This window comes from Dendrobates tinctorius, unplaced genomic scaffold, assembly GCF_039654945.1.
Source record: "Dendrobates tinctorius isolate UK_male_01 unplaced genomic scaffold, ASM3965494v1 ptg000034l, whole genome shotgun sequence".
NCBI lineage: Eukaryota > Metazoa > Chordata > Amphibia > Anura > Dendrobatidae > Dendrobates > Dendrobates tinctorius.
In genome coordinates this window covers 16,929,799-16,950,845 of record NW_027361702.1, presented here as the reverse complement: position 1 = coordinate 16,950,845, position 21,047 = coordinate 16,929,799, and the positions used below count along the sequence as shown (strand labels likewise).

General features: G+C 44.1%; 1 protein-coding gene across 2 annotated transcripts in view; it reads right to left on the bottom strand.

Moving 5' to 3' along the window:
* The window catches only part of ASTN2 (astrotactin 2), a 1,339,273-nt gene that overhangs the window by 544,772 nt on the left and 773,454 nt on the right, over window positions 1-21,047 (bottom strand). For both annotated transcript variants that reach the window (XM_073573127.1, XM_073573126.1), the window contains exon 10: window positions 277-427. In XM_073573127.1, the coding sequence (XP_073429228.1) occupies window positions 277-427 (151 nt within the window). The remainder of the gene's footprint in view (window positions 1-276; window positions 428-21,047) is intronic.

The following is a 21,047-nucleotide window of genomic DNA, read 5'->3' as shown; positions in this document are numbered from 1 at the left end:
ATACAGCAGAGAAAAGAGAAGAATTATCTGGGTAGAAAGGCAAAATGAGCAACTGTAAGTACACAGTGCTTTATAATATGATGACTGCAATATATTAAGAGGATAAAACTTTGATGAGAGGAGAAAGTGGATGAGGAGGAAGAGAGGAAGGAAGAGGAGGAGGAGGAAGGGGAGGAAGGGGAGGAAGAGGAGGGGTGCTTCCTTAATAATACAATAAAGATAGGTCAAAATCTAGGTTATTATAATGCCATAATCTAAAGGGAAAAGTTGACTTACCACGCATCCTGTAGAATCGACCTTGCGCTCTGAGACACACTTGAAATTACGGGAACATCCACCATTGCTAAATGAGCAATCTCTGACTGGACCAAAGGATGAAAGGAGGTCATCAACTGATTCAAAGTGTGTTGCTAGAAGGGCTTCCTCCCTGCATATGGGAAAGAAATGTAATTATTTCTGGGCCGTGACACTGTCAAATGAATTTGCTTATCCAAGAAAATCATGCATACATGTTTCACTCTTTAATTTATACTCATTTCAGAAGTGTCAGGAGTATTTTCTTCATTTAACTATAAGCATATTGTAACATTTCATGTTGCTTAGGGCCGGCTCCAGGTTTTCAAAAGCCCTTGGGCAACAGCGTTACAGTACGTCCCTTATGCTTTAATTTCTTTTAACCACTAAATGCTGTACACCTCTAATGATGCCAGTCACATTTTTTGTAATTTTTTGTCTGCATTACTTGTGCTTTACAATTTAAAATAATTATATGAATATATTTTCTTGAAATTTCTACCAAAAAAAGGCAAAAAACCCCATGAATTGTAAACATACCACAAAAGAAGACAATCCTGATCGAAGAAAAATCGAAACATTGGAAATGTGGTGTTGGAGAACGATGTTATCAATACCATGGATGGCAAGAAAAACATTCAAAAAATTTTGAAATAAATCAGGCCAGACATGTCACTGGAAGCAAGGATCACCAAGCTACGACATGCGTACTTTGGATACATCATATAAAGAGAGCAATCACTGGACAAGGACATCATGGTCTGAAGAATAGAAGGAACAAGGCTAAGAAGAAGACCAGCAACCCGATGGCTTCATACTACAGTTAGGTCCATATATATTTGGACAGAGACAACATTTTTCTCATTTTGGTTCTAGACATTACCACAATGAATTTTAAACAAAACAATTCAGATGCAGTTGAAGATCAGACTTTAAGCTTTCAATTGAGGGTATCCACATTAAAATTGGATGAAGGGTTTAGGAGTTTCAGCTCCTTAACATGTGCCACCCTGTTTTTAAAGGGACCAAAAGTAATTGGACAATTGACTCCAAGGCTATTTCATGGACAGATGTGGGCAATCCCTTCGTTATGTCATTCTCAATTAAGCAGATAAAAGGCCTGGAGTTGATTTGAGGTGTGGTGCTTGCATTTGGAAGGTTTTGCTGTGAAGGAAACAAGTGCGGTCAAAGGAGCTCTCCATGCAGGTGAAACAAGCCATCCTTAAGCTGCAAAAACAGAAAAAACCCATCCGAGAAATTGCTGCAACATTAGGAGTGGCAAAATCTAAAGTTTGGTACATCCTGAGAAAGAAAGAAAGCACTGGTGAACTCATCAATGCAAAAAGACCTGGGTGCCCACAGAAGACAACAGTGGTGGATGATCGCAGAATAGTCTCCATGGTGAAGAGAAACCCCTTCACAACAGCCAACCAAGTGAACAACACTCTCCAGGAGGAAGGCGTATCAATATCCAAATCTACCATAAAAAGAAGACTGCATGAAAGTAAATACAGAGGGTTCACTGCACGGTGCAAGTCACTCATAGGCATCAAGAATAAAAAGGCTAGACTGGACTTTGCTAAAAAAAACATCTAAAAAAGCCAGCACAGTTCTGGAAAAACATTATTTGGACAGATGAAACCAAGATCAACCTCTACCAGAATGATGGAAAGAGAAAAGTATGGCGAAGGCGTGGTACAGCTCATGATCCAAAGCATACCACATCATCTGTAAAACACAGCGGAGGCAGTGTGATGACTTGGGCATGCATGGCTGCCAGTGGCACTGGGTCACTAGTGTTTATTGATGATGTGACACAGGACAGAAGCAGCCGAATGTATTCTGAGGTATTCAGGGCCATACTGTGTGCTCAGATCCAGCCAAATGCAGCCAAACTGATTGGTCGTCGTTTCATACTACAGATGGACAATGACCCAAAACATAAAGCCAAAGCAACCCAGGAGTTTATTAAAGCAAAGAAGTGGAATATTCTTGAATGGCCAAGTCAGTCTCCTGATCTCAACCCAATTGAGTTTGCATTTCACTTGTTAAAGACTAAACTTCAGACAGAAAGGCCCACAAAGAAGCAGCAACTGAAAACCACCGCAGTGAAGGCTTGGCAGAGCATCAAAAAGGAGGAAACACAGCGTCTGGTGAGGTCCATGAGTTCAAGACTTCAGGCAGTCATTGCCAACAAAGGGTTTTCCACCAAGTACTAGAAATGAACATTTTATTTACAATTATTTAATCTGTCTAATTACTTTTGGTCCCTTTAAAAACAGGGTGGCACATGTTAAGGAGCTGAAACTCCTAAAACCCTTCATCCAATTTCAATGTGGATACCCTCAAATGAAAGCTGAAAGTCTGATCTTCAACTGCATCTGAATTGTTTTGTTTAAAATTCATTGTGGTAATGTCTAGAACCAAAATTAGAAAAATGTTGTCTCTGTCCAAATATATATGGACCTAACTGTATCAAGATAACGGTGAAGAAGACCCTGGTGGACCTATCTAGATTTCCACAAGATCGAATTTCCTACAAATCGTTCATCCATCAAGTCTGCCATGGCTCAAGAGAGAGAAGAAGGCTGTTAAAAAAAATCCTGATCAGCTGATGATATAATGTGTATAGGGTCCATGAGACTTTCCCTAAGGAGGACTTAGGCTGCTTCTCACGATGAGCATTTGGTGAGTTTTTGATGTTGCAGAAATTCTGCACCTATTAGGTAATTTACTTCCATTGCATTTTTATTGTGTTTTTATCATGTTTTGGTTCTTGTCTCTGTTTGTTATACAATGTTTTAAATAGTTTATTCCTGATTCTTTTTGGTATTTGGCTTTATTGATTTAGTTATGTGCAGATAACATGCGTTTTTAGTGAGTTTCCACATCAGAAGTGCGTTAAAAAGGCATATGTGTATTTACCTGTGGATTTTCCTACATCTAAAGCAAGATGGAGAATATGCACATTAACTTCGGAGTACCCACAAGAGAAATTGATTTGATGCCGATGTCAAACATGTGTCACAGGTGAGTTTACGCAGCGTTAAAAAAAGCACAGTGGGCATGAGATTTCTGTAAACTTAATTATCTTTGCTAGAAATGTAAAACGCTGCTTTTTTTGCACAGGGAAAATACGTAGCATCAAATAATCACCAAATCTCATTGCGGGAAATTAAAGAGAACCTGTCAGGTTGGAAAATGCTAGTAACCCACAGATATGGGGTTAATCTGCAAGTTAAATGCATTAGAAAGGTGCCGGGCTCCGTACTGAAAGTGCGTCTCTAAAGAGAAAATTAACTTATTCTTCCCAGAAGCCACCTGCTTTCAGTCATATAGCCATGCCAGCATGGCTACAATCCCGCTCATGGCACCATGGGCAGTGGCTGTAAGCACCCCCCAGCATTTTGAAGACTGGCGGACATATATAGAAAAGGACCCTTGTGCATGAACAGTTTATGGGCCCTTTGAAGTCCAATAGCTCATCATAATTTACAATTCTACCTTTCTGAGGATAGAAATGGGCCCACTTACCTCATGGGGCCCCTGCGCGGCTGCACAGGTTGCAGCAATGATATGGCCACCCCTGACTTAGACTGACAGTTGGTTCTTCTTTGCACCAAAGCTTGTATGACTGAAGGCTCCCAAGAGGAATAATGATCAAGGGAGCCGCACTTTCAAAATGGCAGCCAGGCACCTTTCTAACGCTATTAACCTGCAGATTAACCCCATATTTGCAGTCTAACATCATTATCCGATATGATAGGCTCCATTTAATATCAGGGTATGGGTCAGTTTCAGGTAAATTCCATCTGGATTCCCCCTGAAAAGGTGTTACAAGAAGAATTAATGTGCACCGCAGTGTGAAATAAATTTTGAGCTTCTTTTAGCCACCTTAGGCTTTGAAAGCTGTGAAGTGGCTAAAAGTTGTAACCTGACTATTCCTCAGGCTGCAGCTCCGTATATACGTATTTTAATTAAAAAGTCACTATTGGTGGAAAAATGACCAGGCAGGTGCCAAAGAAGACATTTTAGAATAAACATTTTCCCGAAACGTCTTCTGCTTAAAAAAATTCTGTAGGTACAAATGTGTCTAAATGATGCCGCATTAAAATACCCTTGAAATGCTTTCAGCAACTAGTTATTTAATGTTCATGGCCACCATGTTTCCACTACATTACCACAGTAAAAAGCCAAGCTGTTTTGTGCACATTTACTTGCTCTAGATAATTATAGCATCTAGTTCCCTCAACGATCTTGATTCACCGCATTGAGTACTCCGTCTCTGCCTCATTAAAACCACTGTTTTGTGTAAGAGTCATGATTTCAATGTTGACCACAGTTTAGCATCCATGTATTCTGTCATTCTGCCAAACTTGTCATCTTCTTTTAGTTAGAACATAACACTAGTGATGGGCGAGCACTGAAATTCTCAGTTGCTCGTTGCTTGGGGCAAACAAATTGGAATGCTCGGGTGCTTGACCTGAGCAACGAGCCCAATGTAGGTTTTTTGGAAACTTGAGCATTTTTGCCGCGGACCCCCCGGGGGGCTTTTTAGGGTCTAGCAACGGTGGAATTCGAATGGGAACAGTGGTCAAATGACATGGGAACATCATGGGGAAGACCCCTGGAAGCATTTCTGACTCCAAGGTCACTGCTGCTAACAACGTTGTCAGAGTCTTAAGCCACTTTTCCACGCGCACAATAAAACATATGAAAATGAAACCAAAATGGATTTTCCTGGGAAATATGTTAAGGAACATCCTTTCCAGGGTAATGATTTATATATAGGGCAAAATAAATAACCCAAAACAAAAATGTTCCTGCACCGCTTGGGCTATGTTCACACATAGCGTTTTTGATGCGTTTTTCAACTTTAGCATTGCGTTTTCAACCAAGACAAATGCATTTGGGTCGCCCCATCCCAGGGCTGTGGGGTACTCGGTACCGGGCCGGTGTCAGTGGGATGTGTCACAGTAGTGGTGACCTGGTCCGTGGCCCTGGGCGCCCAAATCAATGATAGTTTGTAGTTAATGTAGTTTAAGTGGAATGGAATAGTTTGTGACGCCACCTGTGGTGTTTGGCAAGCAAGATGTTAAGCCAACGCTGCGTGCAGATCCTCTGGGACTGATGGTGTGTTGCAGCATAGATGGTGTAGCTCCCCACAGGTGAAGCTGTAACCCCAGGGCAGTGTATAGGTGCAGGCAGTGTGAGGAATGTTGGTACCCAGATGTAGCAGTGCTGGCGGCGTTGGCGCGCAATTGAATGGAAGACACCAGGGCTTGTAGTTCCAAAGCTTTACTCACAGTTCGTGGTACACAATGGTGCCTGCCTCCGTGCCGTGTCCTCCAGGGCAGAGACTCAATCAACCTCCCAGGCAAGTCAGGCTTCTCCTCTCCAACACTCTGCCAACATATACCTTTCCTGAACGACTCCTCTATTGCGCCTTTTAGTGTGAAGAGCTCCAGTAACGTGGTACTCTGAAGTTCCTCCTGTCAGATGTTCCTAACAACTCTCCTTGTATGGCAGACAGTTGCAGCCTACTTCGGGGACTCCCTTTATCCTGAGTCCCGGCTCTCTATACAGATGCTGTTGTGCCCCAAGTCTTGGATGGGAGTAGTGCATTTACAGCCAACTACTCCACCGGTGTCTGCTGCAGAACCATAAGTGTCCATACAACCTCGGGGACCGGGCCCCGGCCTTGCGCTGAGAACCTATAGGCAGGGTTCCTCTTCCAACCCACAACTCCTCTCTGTTCTCCTACTCCTTCACTCCGCGCTGTTCCTTTTCTCTCTTATGGAAGCTTAGGTTGCAGTTCTACGTCTTTCTCCTTCTGTTCCTTTCCCGTGCCAGCTGGCTCAGATCACTGATGCAGCTGCAGCTGCAGCACTCCTTTCTCCATCCCTCCTCCAGGGATCCGTCCTCAGACTCTCCTGACTGACTGACCTCCAGACTGACCTCCAGACTCACCTGTAATTCTATAATATAAACTTGGCACACACACGTGGGTATTAGTTGCAGGAAGTAATATTTAATGGAATACAGTACATACAGTCGGTTGACGTTTTGGTCTTATGACCTTCATCAATGTATGAAAATAGATAATTATAATTATTTAACATAAAATAAAAGAAATAAAGTATGTACATATACAAAAGATGCTGGGTACATTATAATGTATGATGAATACATGCCATGAATCATCATACATCAGATAGCAAAAGAGGGGGGGCATGAAGACCATATAATGCTGAGGATAACAATATAAAGAAGCAGGGAACAGGTAATAAAATGCACATACCCCTGTACAGTACTGAAGGTTTTTTGTGTGTGAGCAAAAAAGATTCCTGTGAGAATAAGAGGTGAGGTCAGGCTAATTGGTGTAAACCATCATACAGTGCCAATATACTGTATGTGAATATGGACCACAATTGGTTCAGTAAAGTGTATGAGGCCACTTATCTAAAATATAGAGAGACCATGGCGCAATAAGAATTGAGTCCCTCACGATTAAGCAGGTACGCAGGGGAAATTATAAGCAGTGTCTTACCGGTCCGTAGTGCACAGAATGTGCCAGAGCAGTGAATGCGGCATCCGCCGCTTGTTCCAGGTGCTAGACCCAGCGTGGCCGGCAGTGTTTTTATATAGGAGGAATATGGCTGAAGGGCGGAAGTAGCCCAGGCGTGCGTGTCACCGCCGCCATGTTGCGTTCCACCAGCCCTGGGGGATTGTGGGAGAAGGTGTGTGGTCAGCGTCATGTGACTGAATGGTGTGACGCCGCAATGGGCGTGACTGTGCCTGTCTCTGGAAGTGCCGTCTTACTCAGTGATGGTAATTGAGAAACAGGCGGTGCCATATTCAGGAGAAGTGACGTCTTGTGCTCAAGTGATAGAGACCATATTCATTGCTGTGAATTCTGCAATAAAGAGTATAGCATTAATATCATGTGTATTATACAAAAGACCTGGGGAAGCAAAGGAGCAATTAATGCATCATAAAAGATTGAATGTCGTAATCCTTATTTAACCCCTTGGGTGCCAGGGTATTAAGTTTGTGTATCCAATATGTCTCTCTCTTTTTGAGGAGGTGGATACGGTTACCTCCCCTGCGGGGAAGGTGGACCTGTTCTATGATTTGAAACTTTAATTGAGCAATGGTATGCCCTGCATTAATGAAATGAAAGGGGATGGGAAGCAACAAGTTTTTACACCTAATGGTGGATTTGTGCTTTGAAATTCGATCACGTATTGGTTGTGTGGTCTCCCCTACGTAAAGTAATCCACAGGGACATTTAATCAGGTATACTACGAAGGACGTATTACAGGTGTAATATCCCTTAATGTTGTATTTCTTCCCTGTATAGGGGTGGCAGAAAGAAGTGCCCTTTTGGACTTTATTACACTGTACACACTGTAAGCAGGGGAAGGTTCCATATTTAGGATTCATAAGGAAACGTTGTGGTGTGGATGGACGGGAAGGACCTACATCTGCCCTGACCAACAGATCTCTGATGTTCCGTGGTCGTCTGAAGCAGGGAAGGAATGGTTCTTTAAATTCGTCAATATCAGGGTGTGCTCCCTGTAGAATCTGCCAATGTCGATGTATAGTAGTGTGTAATTTGTATGCCAGAGGGTGGTAGTTGTGGACAAAAGGGATAATCGAGAACAGGTCGCAACAGAGGTTGACCTGCTCTGGATCGAAACTAGATTGTTCCAATAATCTCCGTATTGAGTTTATCCCTTCCCGATGAGGTATTGAAGTATATAGATCCCTGACATCGAATGTCATGAGGATAGCTTCTGGGGGAATCTGGCCAAGATTGTGTAGGGTATCCAGAAATGCCCCAGTGTCCAATAGAAAAGATGATGTACCTTTGATAAGAGGAGTTAATATTTTCTCTAGGTATTTAGAGATTGGTGAGAAGACAGACTCTGTGGAGGCTACAATGGGTCTACTGGGTGGATTATCTAGGCTTTTGTGTACTTTCGGAAGTACATAAAACACCGGTGTTATAGGGGACTATTTAGTTAAAAAATCTAATGTTTTGGGGTCAATAATCCCGCGATGCAAATATCTCATCAATGTTTCTTGGATCAATCGTTCAATCTCCTGGGTTGAATCACCCGGGAGTGGTTGATAGATAGATGTATTATTGAGCTGACGATAGACCTCATTCAGATATGTTGACTTATCCAAGATTACAATCGCTCCACCCTTATCTGCTGGTTTAATGATTATTTCTTTATCATTTTGTAAGTTATTCAATGCCTGTTGGTCGAGTTGAGATAAGTTAGAGGTAAAGTGTACCTTGCCTCTATTTATGTCATCTCTCAAAGATTGAAAGGTGTTGTCAACAAATGAAATGAAGGTCTCCAATGCGTGAGACCCTGTAGGTGGTCTGAATTTATTCTTATTGCTAAGGCCTAAACTTTCTGAAGAGATCACAGAAGATAAGGGTGATGTGGTATCATTCACACAATTAAGTTTATTAGAAAAATACAATTTTAATCTCAAGGATCTGTAGAATCTTTGTAAATCCATGTCGAGATTAAATGTATCGTATTTGGAACTTGGACAGAAAGAGAGACCTTTTTGTAGGACCCGATGCTCGGCAATACCCAAATGTTTTGATGAAATATTTATCACAAGGGGGTTGTTACCTGTGAGCGGGTTACACGTTGGAAGTCCATGTTTCTGCGAGTATCTCTTTCCCCGGCGGGTCCTCTTCTTCTTGAAGATCTGCGTCTCTGGCCTAAAAAACGATTGCTCAGAGGTTGTCTTTCGTATTCTGATCCTGATGTCGAGATGTATGTAGAGGATCTGTAATTTGGTCGCGTGGAGAAGTTCCCTGAGTTGTAGGATTCTCACCATTTATAGACCCTGTTCTGTTCGTAGTTCTCTGTATCCCTTGCAAACTTATTCCTTTTCCTTGTTTCTGTATCCCATCGATGTTGAGTAATTACCTCATTGATCCTGGTCTTTAGACTGTTGAATTCCTCAGTTGTGGTGGAGGTTATCAACTGAGTCTCGATGTTGGTTATCTCTTCCTTACACTTTGCGATTCCCCGGTGTAGATGCTCTAACATTAGAGTTATGAGGTCAAAAGAACATGTATTAATAATTTGTTCAAAGCATGAACAAAAGTCATGTGAGTCACGACTTTGGACGCAAAGGTACCCGCAGATCCCTAGGGATTCTCTGGACCTTTAAATATTCTGTGAGGGTGACGCAATGTAATTCATAATTAGTGAAAAAAGAGAGAGGCATATTGGATACACAAACTTAATACCCTGGCACCCAAGGGGTTAAATAAGGATTACAACATTCAATCTTTTAAGATGTATTAATTGCTCCTTTGCTTCCCCTGGTCCTTTGTATATTACACATGATATTAATACTATACTCTTTATTGCAGAATTCACAACAATGAATATGGTCTCTATCACTTGAGCACAAGACGTCACTTCTCCTGAATATGGCACCGCCTGTTTCTCAATTACCATCACTGAGTAAGACGGCACTTCCAGAGACAGGCACAGTCACGCCCATTGCGGCGTCACACCGTTCAGTCACAGGACGCTGACCACACACCTCCTCCCACAATCCCCCAGGGCTGGTGGGACGCAACATGGCGGCGGTGACACGCACGCCTGGGCTACTTCCGCCCTTCAGCCATATTCCTCCTATATAAAAACACTGCCGGCCACGCTGGGTCTAGCACCTGGAAAAAGCGGCGGATGCGGCGTTCACTGCTCTGGCACATTCTGTGCACTATGGACCGGTAAGATACTGTTTATAATTTCCCCTGGGCACCTGCTTAATAGTGAGGGACTCAATTCTAATTGCTCCATGGTCTCTCTATATTTTAGATAAGCGGCCTCAAGCACTTTACTGAACCAATTGTGATAAGATCAATGGTCCATATTCATACATATTGGCACTGTATGATGGTTTACACCAATTAGCCTCACCTCTTATTCTCACAGGAATCTTTTTTGCTCACACACAAAAAACCTTCAGTACAGTACAGGGGTATGTGCATTTTATTACCTGTTACCTGGTTCTTTATATTGTTATCCTCAGCATTATATGGTCTTCATGCCCCCCCTCTTTTGCTATCTGATGTATGATGATTCATGGCATGTATTCTCGTATGCATTATAATGTACCCAGCATCTTTTGTATATGTACATACTTTATTTCTTATATTTTATTTTATGTTAAATAATTATAATTATCTATTTTCAGTACATTGATGAAGGACCGAAACGTCAACCGACTGTATGTATTGTATTCCATTAAATATTACTTCCTGCAACTAATACCCACGTGTGTGTGCCAAGTTTATATTATATTCACTACGGATTGGGCCCCTACTTGTGCACCACCCATAAGTGGAGTTGTGCCAACGGTGTCTCTTCACTTGTAATTCTAAACCTCCCCAACCTTTTATATATCTCAACTCCACCCACCTCCAAGCACATCTCGTGTTACGAAGCAAGGACCCACGAAAGGTGCTCTGCTATCCTCTAAGCATGGAGCCGCAATCTGGTCCATTGCTGAACTATCCTGTGTGTGGGTGCAGGTGTTGGAGTGTGGAAAGGCGTTCCCAACTTACCTAGTTGGTGGGGCACTACACCTTAGGAGAAGGTGCAGTACCTCTGTGGCGACTGAGCCTCAGGGGCGCCACACATTCACTGGGAAATGTCATTTTAACATTTTACAACCTTATCTGGCCATGTGGCGTGTGACACATCATCAGACACATCCTGTTTCATTTATGAAGGAGGGACTCTGAAAGTCACAAAGCCTATTATTATAGGGCCATCAGGCGGCCTTTTACTATTCTTTAAAGGCCAGCAGTCAGCCATCACTATTCTAAGAGAGCCATCAGCCAGCTATGCTTTGTTGTTCCCATTATTAAACAGTGGGTCTCCTATACTGTTATTGCCTATACATTGAATTCAAGGCCTGCCCCTAATTTGGACGCGCCCCAATAACACTTTGAACAGTTGTCCTTGATGACCACGTGAAACCAAAGTTAAAATTATTACTCATTTGGTACTCCCATACTCTTTGCCCATGAAGTGAATGCAAGGGCTGCTCCAAATTTGGACGCACCCCAATAACCCATTGAACAGATGTCTTGGATGGCCACATGAAACCAAAGTTCCCATAATTACTCATTTGGTACTCCCATACTGTTTGCCTATGCATTGAATGCAAGGCCTGCCCTGCCCCAAAGTTACACGCACCCCAATTTCCCTTTGCACAGACAACCTAGATGGCCACATGAAACCAAAGTTCCCATTATTACTCATTTGGTACTCCCATACTCGTTGAACAAAAAACCTCAGAAACAATATAGGATCAAAAAAACATCAAGAGCAATAAACCAAGATAGAACAATCGTAATGACCCCTAAAAATTAACTTTTAATTAAATAATTAAAAACTTGAGACAATCCCAACTTATAGGGTGTAGAGCAATATTTCACACAAAAAATATTTTTTATAATAATCAAGATACCAGCTGCAGCTATACTCGCCCTGTTAGACCCTAATAGATCCCTTCCTGATTGCAGAGGTTGGCACCCTAGTTGTTGACGATGTGGCGCCCCCGCTCAACATCGGTAGCCCTAAAACACCCTATTGATCTCTGCTGAACAGAGAAGGATACACAGAAAAAACACAAACATACATGTACACCTGAAAAAAACCCTAGTGGAGAGACTGAATAATGTCTCTTAAGAAGGTGCAAAAGTGCTGAGAGCTTATCTCGTAGTAAAAAATGAGCACTCGGCCCACAAAAATATAGAACAATAGAGTAGACTTATCTCGGAGTAAAAAAAGCTTAAATAATGCAGCTTATATTTCTTATCTTAGAGTAAAAAGAGCTTCTGCTCTTACACGCACTCCAATCACCCTTTAACCAGACATTCTTGATGGCCACATGAAACCAAATTTCCATTATTTCTCATTTGGTACTCCCATGCTGTTTGCCTATGCATTGAATGCAAGGCCTGCCCTGCCCCAAAGTTACATGCATCCCAATAACCCTTTGAACAGACATTCTTGATGGCCACATACTGTTTGCTTATGCATTGAAAGCAAGGCCTGCTCTAAATTTGGACACACCCTAATAACCCATTGAACAGATGTCCTCGATGGCCACCTGAAACCAAAGTTCCCATTATTACTCATTTCGTACTCCCATACTGTTTTCCTATGCAGTGAATTGCAGTGTTGTGCCTGAAGAACCTGCATTAAAGAATGTCAGTGTTGAGGATGAAGGGCCAGAAGTGGAGAATTGCAGTGTCGAGGCTGAAGAACCTGCATTGGAGTATTGCAGTTTTGAGGCTGAACACACAACAGTGGAGCATTGCAGTGTTGAGACTGAACATACAGCAGTGGAGCATTGCAGTGTTGTGAAAGAACACACAACGTTGGAGCATTTCAATGTTGAACCTGAACAACCAGCAGTGGAGAATTGCACTGTTGAGGCTGAAGAACCTGCATTGGAGCATTACAGTGTTGAGGATGAAGACTCAACAGTGGAGAATTGCAGTGTTGAGGCTGAATACACAACAGTGGAGCATTGCAGTGTTGAGGAAGAACACCAGATGTTGGAGCATTTCAGTGTTGAGCCTGAAAACCAGCAGTGGAGAATTGCACAGCTGAGGCTGAAGAACTTGTATTGGAGCATTACAGTGTTGAGGCTGAACACCCGGCAGTGGACCATTTCACTGTTGAGCCTGAAGAACCAGCATTGGAGAATTGCAGTGTTGAGGATGAAGACTCGGCAGTGGAGCATTGCAGTGTTGAGGCTGAATACCCCGCAGTGGAGCATTTCAGTGTTGAGCCTGAAGAACCAGCAGTGGAGAATTGCAGTGTTGAGGATGAAAAACCTGCATTGGAGAATGTGAGTGTTGAGGCTGAAGAAACTGCAGTGAAGAATTGCAGTGTTGAGGATGAAGACCCGACAATGGAGCATTTCAGTGTTGCGCCTGAAGAACCAGCAGTGGAGAATTGCAGTGTTGAGGTTGAAGAACCTGCAGTGGTGAATTGCAAGGTTGAGACTGAAGACCCGGCAGTGGAGAATTGCAGTGTTGAGCCTGATGAACCTGCATTGTAGCATTGCAGTGTTGAGAAAGAATACCTGACAGTGGAGCATTTCAGTGTTGAGCCTGAAGAACCAGCAGTGGAGAATTGCAGTGTTGAGGCTGACCAACCAACAAAGTTCACATTATTAGGAATCGGGTCTCTCATACTGTTTGCCTTGCAGTGAATGCAAGGCCTGCCCCAAATTTGGACGCACCCCAATACCTCTTCAAAGAGACATGGAGTAGAGCCTAATAAACATCTGTTCCTTTCCATTACAAAGGAGCGGGTCTCTTACACTTGTAATGCCCATGCACTAAGTGGATGGGCTGACTAACATTTCCCCCTGGGGGGTATACATCAACATACTGTATAAAAATTTGGGCTACGGGCTTCATAACCACACTTTTAACAATGTTATGTGGGTGTTGCATCATGGACCACGGTCACCCTCGTGGTATAGTGGTGGTGGATGATGATGATGAGGAGAAGGAGGAGGACAACAGCAAATAGGCCAAATCAGGAAGTGTAATCCCCTGTGTGGGTGTGAAGAGGTGCATGGGAATAGACCTCCCAGAAAAAGGTACTGGATTTGAGTTTATGTTACGCTGCTATCATTCCGTGGTGTAGAGTCTGGTGAAATCCAGCCCATTTTCATTATTATGAGAATCAGACTGTCAGCATTTTCAGTTGATATAATTCCACCAGCAGCACTAAATACCCGCTCTGATAAAACTCTAGCGGCAGGGCAGGTCGTGTCCAGCTTGGATACCCAATAATTAAAGGCACAGCAGAATCATGGAGGACGTTGGTACGGTCAGCAAGGTACTCCCTCAGCATCTTCCAAAACTTTGCACTCCTTGTGAGAGTACCCCACACCTCAGGGCCTGTGAGATGGGAGGGTCTGAGAAAAGTCTACCAGAACTTTGCCAGTGTTCCCCTGTCTCTGCTGGATTGGAGTTGTGTCTCTCCCGTCTGCACTCCTTGGTTTTCCAATGAACTGTGACCTCTGCCACCAGCGTTTTCAGATGGGAATTTTTTTTAATAATTCAGCAACAAGGGCTCTCTGGTAGTGCACCATTTTAGTACAACTGTCTGCCTCTGGAATAAGAGATTGAAAGTTCTTGTAGTGTTTGTCTAGAAGTGTTACCAACCAGTAATGGCCGTCACCCAAAATTTTAAGATCGCGAGGGTCACGGTCAAGGCAGCATACCATAGACTCAGCCATGCATGCCAGACTGCTAGCAGGCAAGAAGATGATTGGCCATGCTCTCCTCCTCCTCCTTTTCCTCCTCCTCCTCCCTGTCCTAAGGCCATCCACGCTGAACAGATGGTATGTGCTTGTAGTAGTGTCTGTAATGCATGACACTAGCTCCTATTCTTCCTCCTCCTCCTCTTCATCATTGTCACCCAATCCACATTGGGATGAGATGAGGCTGGGCTATGTGTAATTACCCTGTATGGTTCCTTGATCCATGACCTCATGCTCCAACTGCAATGCATCCTCTTTGATTGTGAGCAGAGAGCATTTCAGATCACAGATAAGTGGGATGTGATGCTAATTATGGCATCATCACCGCTCACCATCTTGGTGGAGTCCTCAAAGTTTTGAAGGATGGTACATATGTCTGACATCCATGTCCACTCCTGAGGTCTTATGTGTGGAGTCTAAACTGAATACCGACAGCCTTGTTGATGCTGGTAGTTACCAACTACCTCTTCTGCTCAGAAATCTTTTCCAACCTATGAAGTGTAGAGTTCCCACATGTGGGGACATCACACAACAGTTGGTGAGCCATACGCTGCAAACGCTGCTGAAGCATGGCAATGGCGGATGAAGCTGTAGCTGACTTTTTTAAATGGGCACACAGGCGGTGTACTTTCACAAGCAGATCCGGCAGCTCCGGGTAGGTTTTTAGAAACCATTGAACAACAAAGTTAAGCACATGGGCCAGGCATGGTATGTGTGTGAGCTCGCCTCCCTTCAAAGCCACCACCAGGTTCCAACTATTGTCACACACGACCATGCCTGGCTGCAGGTTCAGCAGTGTCAGCCACAGATCTGCCTGCTCTTTCAGAGCTGTCGACAACTCTGAAAGCATTGTGCGGTTTGTCACTTAAGCATATTAGCTTCAGTACAGCCTGTTGCCTCATGGCTGAGGCAGTGCTGCAGTGCTTCCAGCTTGTGACTGATGTGGTCTTTTGAAAAGATGGAGGCTGAAAAGGAGGAGGAGGCGCAGGAGCTGTAGACTGTGGGGGCATTCCTGATTGATGTGGGGCCGCAATGCTCAGTGTCGGGAAGACGTGCTCCATCCCAACGTCCGACTGGGTCCCTGCTTCCACTATGTTAACCCAGTGTGCCGTCAGCGAGATGTACCCTCCCTGCCCAGAAGCACTTGTCCAATTGTCTGTGCTTAGGTGGATTTTCCCAGTGACTGCATTGTTGAGGGAACAGCTAATGTTGTGGGACACGTGCTTGTGTAAGGCAGGGACTGCACACCGGGAGAAATAGTGGTTGTTGGGGACAGAGTACCGAGGGATGGCCACCGCCATCAGGTTGCGGAAAGCTTCCGTCTACATGAGCCTAAAAAGGCAACATTTCGAGGGCAAGCAGATGAAAAATGTGTGAATTTAGTAGTGTGGCCTGTGGGGCGTTGGCTGAGTATTTGCGCTTGCATTCCAAGGATTGGGGTATGGACAACTGAACGCTGCGCTGGGTCAAGGACGTGGATGTGCTTGATGATGGTGCTAGTTGAGTGTGTGCAATGACAGGTGCAGGGCACATGGCATCTTCGCATGCACCATGGGCAGGGGATTGGCTTTCATGCACAACAGCGGAAGAAGCAATGGTGTCATCCGCAGACACTGTTCGTGGACCATGGGGTTTGGCCCACAAAGTCGGGTGCTTTGCTGCCATGTGCCTGATCATGCTGGTGGTGATGAGGCTGCTAGTTTTGCTACCTCTGCTGATGCTGGCATGGCAAGTGGTGCAAATGACCTTTTTGGGATTATCGGCAGAGTCTTTAAAAAACAACCAGACTCGGGAAGACCTAACAGTTGGATAGGCAACTTCCGTCATGTTGGTGTTATGGGGAACGGTTGCCCGCATTCTGTCTGCGGCCACTACACTGCTTCTTCCTGCCTGTTGGGGTGCTACACCTCCCTCCTCCTGTGTGCCGCTGTCCTCGCTCTGCATGTCCTGCATACCCATTTTAAATGGAGTAAAATATTTTCCACGTTCAGCATAAATGGCTGAATTTGGAGCAAACTTATATGTGATCTGTGTGCAGGAAAACCACAGTTTAAAATATCTGGCCTGTAAGTAGCAATTTTTTTTCAGCAAACTGGTGTCAATAACTAGGCTAAGACACAGCAAACAAAATGCAATGGAGGCCTGAAATGGCACAATTTTGAGTGCACTGATATGTGAGGCCTGTGATGGAGATACCCAACTTTCAAATATCTGGCCTGTATTTTTTATTTGCAGCATACGGGTGTCAATAACTTGGCTAAGACACTGCAAAAAAATGCAATGGAGGCCTGAAATGGCACAATTTTGATCGCACTGATATGCGACCCGTGTGGCGGACAAAACCCAGTGTAAAATAGCTGTCCTGTAGTTAACTATTTTTTTTTCAGCAAGCTGGTGTCAATAAATTGTATCACACATGTCAACATTTTTTTAAAGTAGCACAGAAATGGCAGAATTTTCCGCGCACTCAGATGTGATCCCTGTGACGGCTAAACCCCTGTTTAAAATACCTGGATTTTCATGCTGTACTATGGAAAGGATCTGGCTGTATGTGCTCTGGATTGCTTTTGAAGAAAGTAATCAGGATTAAGATGCAAAAATTTTTCTTCCTGGCCACTGATACTTGAGGTTGTGTACAGTATATACGGTAAATATATGCAATAGACAGCAGCAGACAATAATAGAATGGACCCTTCTTGCTGTATGCAATGAAGAATGCCACATACGCTGCCTGCCTACCTAGCACTGTTATCTATATACCCACTGGAAAGTACTCAGACCCCTTTAAATTTGTCACTCTTTGTTTATTTGCAGCCTTTTGGTTAATTTTAAAAAGTTCATTTTTTTCTCATTAATGTATGCTCTGCACCCCATCTTGACTGAAAAGAAACAGAAATATAGAATTTTTTGCAAATTTATTAAAAAAGAAAAACTGAAATATCACATGGTCATAGGTATTCAGACTCTGCTCAGACACTCATATTTAAGTCACATGCTGTCCATATCCTTCTGATCCTCCTTGAGATGGTTCTACTCTTTCATTGAAGTCCAGCTGTGTTTAATTAAACTGATAGGACTTGACTTGTAAAGGCACACACCTGTTTATATAAGACCTCAAAGCTCACAGTGCATGTCAGACCAAATGAGAATCATGAGGTCAAAGGAACTGGCCAAGAAGCTCAGAGACAGAATTGTGGCAATGCACAGATCTGGCCAAGGCTACAAAACAATTTCTATGGTACTCAAGGTTCCTAAGACCACAGTGGCCTCCATAATCCTTAAGTGGAAGAAGTTTGGGACCACCAGAAGTCTTCCTACACCTGGCCGTCCAGCCAAACTGAGCAATTGTGGGACAAGAGCCTTTGTGAGAGAGTGAAAGAAGAAGCCCAAGATCACTGTTGTTGAGCTGCACAGGTCCAGTAGGGCGATGGGAGAAAGTTCCACAAAGTCATCTATCATTGCAGGACTCCACCAGTTGGGCCTTTATGGCAGAGTGGTCCAATGGAAGCCTCTCCTCAGTGCCAGATATATGAAAGCTCGCATAGTTTGTGAAAAAACACATGAAGGACTGCCAGACTATGAGAAATAAGATTCTCTGGTCTGATGAGATGAAGACAGAACTTTTTGGTGATAATTCTAAGCGGTATGTGTGGAGAAAACCAGGCACTACTCATCACCTGCCCAATACAATCCCAACAGTGAAACATGGTGGTGGCAGCATCATGGCCAAAGGTTCATCCTTCCAACAAGACAATGACCATAAGCACACAGCTAATATAACAAAGGATTGGCTTCAGAACAACTCTGTGACCATTCTTGACTGACCCAGCCAGAGCCCTGACTTAAACCCAATTGAGCAACTCTGGAGAGACCTGAAAATGGCTGTCCACCAACATTCACCATCTAACCTGATGAAACTGGAGAGGATCTGCAAGGAAGAATGGCAGAGGATCCCCAAATCCAGGTGTGGAAAACTAGTTGCATCATTCCCAAGAAGACTCATGGCTGCACTAGCTCAAAATGGTGCTTCTACTCAATACTGAGAAAAGGGTCTGAATACTTATGACTAGAGTTGAGCGAAACGAGTTGAAAAAATTCAAAAGTCGCCGACTTTTGGCAAAGTCGGGTTTCATGAAACGAAACCCGACCCTAGGATGAGGTCGGCCACGAGGTCGGCGACTTACGCGCCAAAGTCGCGTTTCAAAAGTTTGTTTTGCGCTCTTTTTCAGCCAATCAGGATCCACGGACACTGTGGGCAACGTGATGACATAGGCACGGGTCACCACCATCTTTCAGAAGGGCATGCAAGTGATTGGCTTGCTTTGGTGGGCGTCACAGGGGGTATAAAAGGGCGTGCACGCCGACCGCCATCTTACTTCTGCCGATCTTAGTATAGGGAGAGGTTGCTGCTGATTCTGTAGGGAGAGCGTTAGGCAGGGAAGAAGACAAAAAAACTGCTTCTGCTGCTAGCGATTTGGCCTGCACAACACACCAGTCACTGTGTGTGCAGTGCAAGGGGAGGCTATATAGTGGTGTATCAGTGGTGTTGGTTGTTGGGCTGCCTTCTAAGGCTTCCTGACATTCCTGCATTGCTGTTTACCCACTGCTCCGCAAACTGCTTTTTTAAAAGCAATCCCAATTTTTTTTTTTTTGTCCTGCTGAGAAGACAAAAAAACTGCTTCTGCTGCTAGCAATTTGGCCTGCACAACACACCAGTCACTGTGTGTGCAGTGCAAGGGGAGGCTATATAGTGGTGTATCAGTGTTGTTGGTTGTTGGGCTGCCTTCTAAGGCTTCCTGACATTCCTGCATTGCTGTTTACCCACTGCTCCGCAAACTGCTTTTTTAAAAGCAATCCAATCTCCCTTATCCTCTAGTCACTTTTGTCACAGCTGTGCCATCGAGCCTGTCACATAGAGCTCAGATATTCATTGGGCCTCACACAATCCAAAAGTGTCCAGTGTCCAAAAGTGTGTGCAGAGATTCAAAATCTCCCTTATCCTCTAGTCACTTTGGTCACAGCTGTGCCATCGAGCCTGTCACATAGCGCTCAGATATCAGTGGGCCTCACACAATCCAAAAGTGTCCATCCAGTGTCCAAAAGTGTGTGCAGAGATTCAAAATCTCCCTTATCCTCTAGTCACTTTTGTCACAGCTGTGCCATCGAGCCTGTCACATAGCGCTCAGATATTCATTGGGCCTCACACAAACCAAAAGTGTCCAGTGTCCAAAAGTGTGTGCAGAGATTCAAAATCTCCCTTATCCTCTAGTCACTTTGGTCACAGCTGTGCCATCGAGCCTGTCACATAGCGCTCAGATATCAGTGGGCCTCACACAATCCAAAAGTGTCCATCCAGTGTCCAAAAGTGTGTGCAGAGATTCAAAATCTCCCTTATCCTCTAGTCACTTTGGTCACAGCTGTGCCATCGAGCCTGTCACATAGCGCTCAGATATCAGTGGGCCTCACACAATCCAAAAGTGTCCATCCAGTGTCCAAAAGTGTGTGCAGAGATTCAAAATCTCCCTTATCCTCTAGTCACTTTTGTCACAGCTGTGCCATCGAGCCTGTCACATAGCGCTCAGATATTCATTGGGCCTCACACAATCCAAAAGTGTCCAGTGTCCAAAAGTGTGTGCAGAGATTCAAAATCTCCCTTATCCTCTAGTCACTTTGGTCACAGCTGTGCCATCGAGCCTGTCACATAGCGCTCAGATATCAGTGGGCCTCACACAATCCAAAAGTGTCCAGTGTCCAAAAGTGTGTGCAGAGATTCAAAATCTCCCTTATCCTCTTTTTCACTTTGGTCACAGCTGTGCCATCGAGCCTGTCACATAGCGCTCAGATATCAGTGGGCCTCACACAATCCAAAAGTGTCCATCCAGTGTCCAAAAGTGTGTGCAGAGATTCAAAATCTCCCTTATCCTCTAGTCACTTTTGTCACAGCTGTGCCATCAAGCCTGTCACATAGCGCTCAGATATTCATTGGGCCTCACACAATCCAAAAGTGTCCAGTGTCCAAAAGTGTGTGCAGAGATTCAAAATCTCCCTTATCCTCTAGTCACTTTGGTAACAGCTGTGCCATCGAGCCTGTCACATAGCGCTCAGATATCAGTGGGCCTCACACAATCCAAAAGTGTCCAGTGTCCAAAAGTGTGTGCAGAGATTCAAAATCTCCCTTATCCTCTAGTCACTTTAGTCACAGCTGTGCCATCGAGCCTGTAACATAGCGCTCAGATATTCATTGGGCCTCACACAATCCAAAAGTGTCCAGTGTCCAAAAGTGTGTGCAGAGATTCAAAATCTCCCTTATCCTCTAGTCACTTTGGTCACAGCTGTGCCATCGAGCCTGTCACATAGCGCTCAGATATCAGTGGGCCTCACACAATCCAAAAGTGTCCAGT